Source organism: Ciconia boyciana, chromosome 4, assembly GCF_034638445.1.
Source record: "Ciconia boyciana chromosome 4, ASM3463844v1, whole genome shotgun sequence".
Lineage (NCBI taxonomy): Eukaryota > Metazoa > Chordata > Aves > Ciconiiformes > Ciconiidae > Ciconia > Ciconia boyciana.
In genome coordinates this window covers 57,149,782-57,155,781 of record NC_132937.1, presented here as the reverse complement: position 1 = coordinate 57,155,781, position 6,000 = coordinate 57,149,782, and the positions used below count along the sequence as shown (strand labels likewise).

Here is a 6,000-nt window from a genome sequence, read left to right as displayed (position 1 = left end):
TCCACAGACGAAGACTCCACAGCCTCTCTGGCAATCAGTTCCAGTGCTTGACCACCGGCTCAGTTTCTTCTGTTTATGTGGCATTGCCTGCATTTCAATGTGTGCCTACTGCCTCTTGTCCTGTGCCACTGGGCACCATCGAGAATAGCCTGGCTCCATCTTCTTTACTCCCCCACCATGTAGCTATAGACATGGGTAAGATGCCCCTGAGTAGGTAACAATACTGCACTGGCCCCCACCAAGCTGAAATGACTCTACATGCAGCAGCTCAGACAGACTTTAAGATGACAGAGTTTGGAGACAGGCCCCTATCTTCAGTCACCATTACTGTCTTCTTTCCTAGTATTCCCAGCTTGTCTCTGAATGAAGGGCAGGATATGCTCCATAAACTTCACAGGTCTGTTGGTGTTTGAAATAAGATAGTTTATAGTATTCACACAACACACATTACAAAATTACTTGATACAAGTACAGAAGATACCCAAGAATTTATTGCCTTGTCAGATGTAAAAATTTATTTATGCTATTTATCAAGTGTTTAAATTTACACAAAAGACAACACTTCAACTTCAGGTCCAATTGTCCATCAGTAAGCCCTACATCAGAATACCCTTGACACTTCCAAGTACAATTTTTACAAGATGGCTTAGAACAGCAGAATCTCATAAATAATGGCCAACTTCACAAGCCTGAAGGTCACTACCTCATAGGTATTTCTCTGCTGAGCATGACCCACAGAACAGTGAAGTCTTAAAACCATTGTAATCCCCAAAATCTATCACTACTGCACTCAGAGCATTTAAATCACATTGCCCTGCATTAGTAACACCAAACTTTATAGCTAGTCTTAAATATTTACCACATCTCCTCCTAACAAAATGCCTTTTTTTTTTTAGCATTATAAGAGAACTGTGCATCAAAACAACTGCAAAATACACAATCATCGATTTGGCTTGGTTTCACAATAAAAATAACATCAGTCATCTATTTGTTAACTTCATCTCTTGTGTTGTGCTCCTTTCCCCGCTCCTCTCACTTAGGAAACTACACTAGACCAGACAGTTTAATTGTAGCACTGAGGTAGCATATTTTAATTGAACAGAATAATAGGTCTGCTACTGTGCCTCCTCTCCTTTAAAGCACAAAAATAAAATCCCCAATTTTTCAACTTCTTTGGAGAAGACAGGCATTATAGTTAATTTCCAACAGCCACTCCATTTTGAATTCAAAGCACAAAGCATCTCTGAATGGTAGATACATTATATCAGCTAGAATGAATGAGAACATATACAAGAAGAAGGAACTATGTCAGTTTTATTAGAACTATGGTTACATTTTAGCTCTATGGCACCTATTGTTCCCTATTATGAAATGCATCTTCACAGTCTCTGAAATTTACATTTCAAAGACTAGGATCCTGAAAAAGGGCAGCTGTGCCTCAGTTCTTCTAAATTATTTTCACACTATCTGCAGAAAGGGTCAAATAATTGCAACAAAACCAAAAGAAATCAAAACAGACCTAATATAAAAACAATAGGAATTAGCAACATGAGTATATTGAAAGAATAGAAGTTAAGGCAAAAGATTTATCATGCCTGAATGAACTGAGAGCACTTTCCATTCACTTAAAAATTTAGAGCTGGGATAGCCTTAAAAAAAAAAAAATCACGGCAAGAGCAGAAGCTTGGTTTCATAACAAATCGAGAATAACAGTATCTCAGGTTTGCCCTTCTGGCTAAAAGCTCTAAAAGAAAAAGCTGAAGTCAAGCTGTACTCAAGACTGCAGCCTTAACATCCAGACTGTTTACTGAAGTAACTCTTACAGACACCTGTATATTTAGGGGTGAATAGTAAAGAGTGACCCCAAAGAACGGTAGTAATTTTCTGCTCTGTATGCCATACTGGTACACATAGCCTTGTTAAACTCTGTTGCACGGCACACAATCCTCACCCAGCCCCGGGCTGGATCTTTGAATCCCCCCTCTCCAGCTTTCATACAGTAAAGCAAAAATTTTACTGTAGTTAAAAGCCCTTGAGTCAGCTGCATGCATAAGGGAAATTGGTTTTCAACACCTTGGAAAGCAGACTGAGAATGTAACTGAGCTGACTGCTAAATAAACCCTCAGGAAAACACCTAAACAGCTGAGGGAAAATGTGTAAGTTATAATGACCAATTCAAGCTGTTTATGGAGACTTTAATGTTAAACTTTCAAGTAATCCAAGATGCACTCCAACACCTGTTATCAAAACTTTAAGGCTTTTATGAACACCCTCTTACATACAAAAGGAGTATTAAACAGAAGGAACTTGTTTACAGTAAATACAAACATCTGAAAACTCTCTGAAACCTGTTTATACAAATACTAATAAATTCTTTAATATTTTGTACAACTAGAAGGTGCACAGATTGGCATTCAAGCGGTCAATGCTGGCAAATATCTGTCAGACAAAAACATGATTTACTTGGATAACAATATAGTTTAAAATGCCATAAATTAAAAAATAAGTTAGTTCACATTTTTTTTCCCCAGCTTTTATGTACATCTTAGTCTTTACTGAGATCGTGTAGCCTTCTTCAGAAGCTCGAGGTCTTTCCGTCGGCTTTTGATTGCTCTGGCACAGCCATACTCTTCCAGTTGTAAAGGGATATACTTTTCTATCTGAACGAGCCCATGCCCAGCAGGACCGGTAACCAGCTTAATCCAGGATGGCTTAAAGTTTCCTCTGAAGCCCAAAAAGGCCAGGCTTCCTGTGACAAAAACAGCTCAGTGTTACCAAACCAACCAAGCCCGTCCAAGCACAACACAGAACTGGTTGGGAAGGGAACAGCACACTCCTCTGAAATTCCCCCCCAGATTATTCAGGACATTAATCCACTCTTCAGCTTCACATGCACCTTGCAAGGAAATACTGATTTGCAATTTCCTTTGTCAATATTCAGTATTAAATACTTTGAAATCTTAGTTTGAAAACAGCTATCAGGACAGTTATAAAACCTGCTTTCTCAGACAGGACTTGCGTCAGGACTCTGAACGGATGAGAGCTACCCCATGTGGCCTATAAAGTGATCACCCCCCAAAATACCAACAGCTTCTCAACTCTGCCTTCAGATTTTGTTAGAACAGGAAATACTAGCCTGGCACAGGATAGCGTTTAAAAATAGGTTTGCTGGGCGAGACACAAAATACAGGCTTTGGGAAAAAAGCCTGGGGCTCTTTTTCTGTAATCCACAGGCACAAAGCACTGCTAGTCACTTCTCTGCTTGCTACAAGCTTCACACAACGCCCTTCGGGGCAACAGGAAGGGTTTTCTACGCCATCTGCTGAAGGGCTGCCTACCCTCCCTCTCAACAAGGGCTGAAACGCAGCAGCCCACACCAGTGCAGACTGGCAACCATCCTTCACCAGCTGCATCCTTTTCACACACCCTGTGAGAAACCCACCATGCGAACATAAACACACAGACCAAGGTGGTGTCAAAGAAATGTGTAAAATTTCCACCAACCGTTGCTCTGAAGATAAGGCGGTTTGGCTGTCCCCAGGGACATTAAGGCTTCTGATAAATTATTAGGAATTGCTATATCACCTCTTGTGCTCAGTAGAATGATAGACCTGCAGCAGAAAAGGTGCAGAGACAGCAGCTGTTATAAACACAAAGTTTTCTTAATATTTCTGCTACATGCTTTTACAGCTAGCTGGCCTCATAGTCCATTTGCTTAAGAGTACTCATGCCATGTCATTTCATGACATGGAAATAGTCAACCCTTTCTGAAAGCAGTACCTAGAAAAGCACCCATCTAGAATTTTTTTTTTTTAAACTGACCTTTAAATTTAACTTCAAAATCATTGGAAAGTGTTATTTAAATATAGTTTAATACTTTGTATCAAAAAATCAAGTTTAGATACTGATCCAAAATTAGAATATTAGAATGCTGATTTTTCTGACACGAACATTTTATCTTTCTTTAATGATAAGCAATCTTCTCCTTAGGGATGGGGGATGGAGCTCCTTAGGATAGGGATGGAGCAGTATGATATCTTGTCACATAGTTCTTGTCAGTGTCCTTAAGTAACCTTATTAAACAAAAAAAGTTATTATTGTTTTAAGCAAAGAAGTGTTATTACATTATGTTTAGTTAAAAAAAAGATCTTTTGGGGGTCACTTACTAGAAAATTGTAAGTGTTCAAAATTTGAGTTGCTTTGTTTTCTCAAGTAAGGCTAAATTGCCTGTTAAAATACTCCTATGTTTCTCCTTTCCCCTCAACTGAGATACATGTTTTGCTGACTTTCAGTGCTCCTGTATAGACATCATTAAATCTTCATTAGAGAGCAGAGCTACAGCTTACAGAACATACTGGAAATAAATGGTCATTACACATACCTTTGTGGAATTCCAGATTTTAAATATCCATCTACACGCTTAATGTCTACTCCAGAAAAGAATTTGTTTCCCGACACTGTGCCAATGCAGGCATCAACTACAACAATAAGTATACCATTATCCTTGAAGGAAAACATAGTGTCATTGATCTGAATGGGAGAAGAAAAAGAGAAGAGAACTTTTTCTTTCTTTCTTAAAGTTAATATGAATTCAACAGTGATTCTACCGCACTCAGTGTTAATCTTCATCTAGTTTAGACACAGTGGTGTACTAATTTCCTTACAAATGCTTGCTTCTCCCTAGCATCTCTTCATTTTCCCCCTTGAGGAGAGGCTTTCAGTGGGACTTCTGAAATTGCATGGGAGCCTTCAGTCCCTGGCTTCTACAGGGAGATCAAATATTTCAGGTGACTTACTACCTGCCTCAGTCATTACTCCTGCTAAAATTCAGATACTGAACCACCTGGACTTCTTGGCAGTAGTACAGTTAATCTGTCTCTGCAGCAGCCCAGTTCCAGCCCAGTTTCTTCCCACAGTGTGTTCTCACTGCTTTGGATACGGCACACACATTCCCGTAGAAGTTTGCAGCTGCTAAGGTTATGCTGCTCACGTGCCATTTGTCTACCTAACTCACTCACGAGTTTTACTATTTCAGCCATACTGATGGCACTGGCATTGCAGAATGTAAGCCACATACAGACTTTAAGCTTTGTGGTGTGAGGACGTCTGCAAGTGCCATTTCAGCATCATGTGCAAATCTCCTTCAGTATCAGAATAGAAAAGTCTAAGTAAACTACTTTTCATACAGTGTCCCATCACAAGGCTTATCAGGACCACATCAGAACAAATACAGAAATCTGTGGATTCTTTAGTAATTGCCATTTTGAAGGAGTTTAGCAAAGCTTAATGGCTTGAATGACTCATCCTATTAACTCACCAATCTGTTAGCACAAAAAACCAATTTCAACAACATGGATTTAACAGGTGGTTTGGTTTTGGGTTTTTTTTCAAAAGCAGCCATCAATAAATGTATATCCATCCAGATTTCAACATGAACCTGAAGATTTTGAACTCTCCCTTACTGGTACAATTTTCTTTACAGCAGGAAAGGATTCAAATACAAAACAGAGCTTTGGAGCCTCGTTTTCTGAGGTTAAAACATCAGCTTTTTGACTGTTTGGTTTTTAAACTATGAACCAACACTTTGCATTCAAGTGAAGAAAAGTGAGGTCAGCATTATGTAGAGCTGTACAACTGCTGCAATACAAACTGCTAAAAAGAAAGATAGTTAGAAGAAAACCATAAAGAATACTTACAGAAATAAATGCTTTCTGACCTCTGCTTAACTCTTTTTTACCAGATGAATTAATCTGCACAAGGAGGTAGTTTTTGTGTGGATCGCTCGTGAATACCATCTGGATATCAAACAAAGCATGTTAAGTACACATATCCATGTGTCTTCAACACTTTATCATGACAGACAATTTACAACAGACCACTCATGCTCCAAAGCAAATGCATCCATTTGTCAGTGGCATTATTTATGGTAATAGCAATGCTAATAAATATCATGATGTATACTGTAACCCATTTTATTCCTTACTTTCAGTATTTTTCTCA

At 38.9% G+C, this 6,000-nt stretch overlaps 1 protein-coding gene across 4 annotated transcripts in view; it reads right to left on the bottom strand.

The window, feature by feature from the left end:
• Positions 1-437: 437 nt before the first annotated feature.
• Positions 438-6,000, bottom strand: part of CEMIP2 (cell migration inducing hyaluronidase 2) — a 50,448-nt gene continuing 44,885 nt past the window's right edge. For 3 of the 4 annotated variants that reach the window (XM_072859573.1, XM_072859575.1, XM_072859574.1), the window contains 4 exons: positions 5,697-5,795; positions 4,382-4,530; positions 3,505-3,611; positions 438-2,749 (listed from right to left, as the gene is read on the bottom strand). In XM_072859573.1, coding sequence (XP_072715674.1) covers positions 2,553-2,749; positions 3,505-3,611; positions 4,382-4,530; positions 5,697-5,795 — 552 coding nt within the window. In that variant the 3' untranslated portion in view covers positions 438-2,552. The remainder of the gene's footprint in view (positions 2,750-3,504; positions 3,612-4,381; positions 4,531-5,696; positions 5,796-6,000) is intronic. The other variant, XM_072859576.1, reaches the window with a different exon arrangement.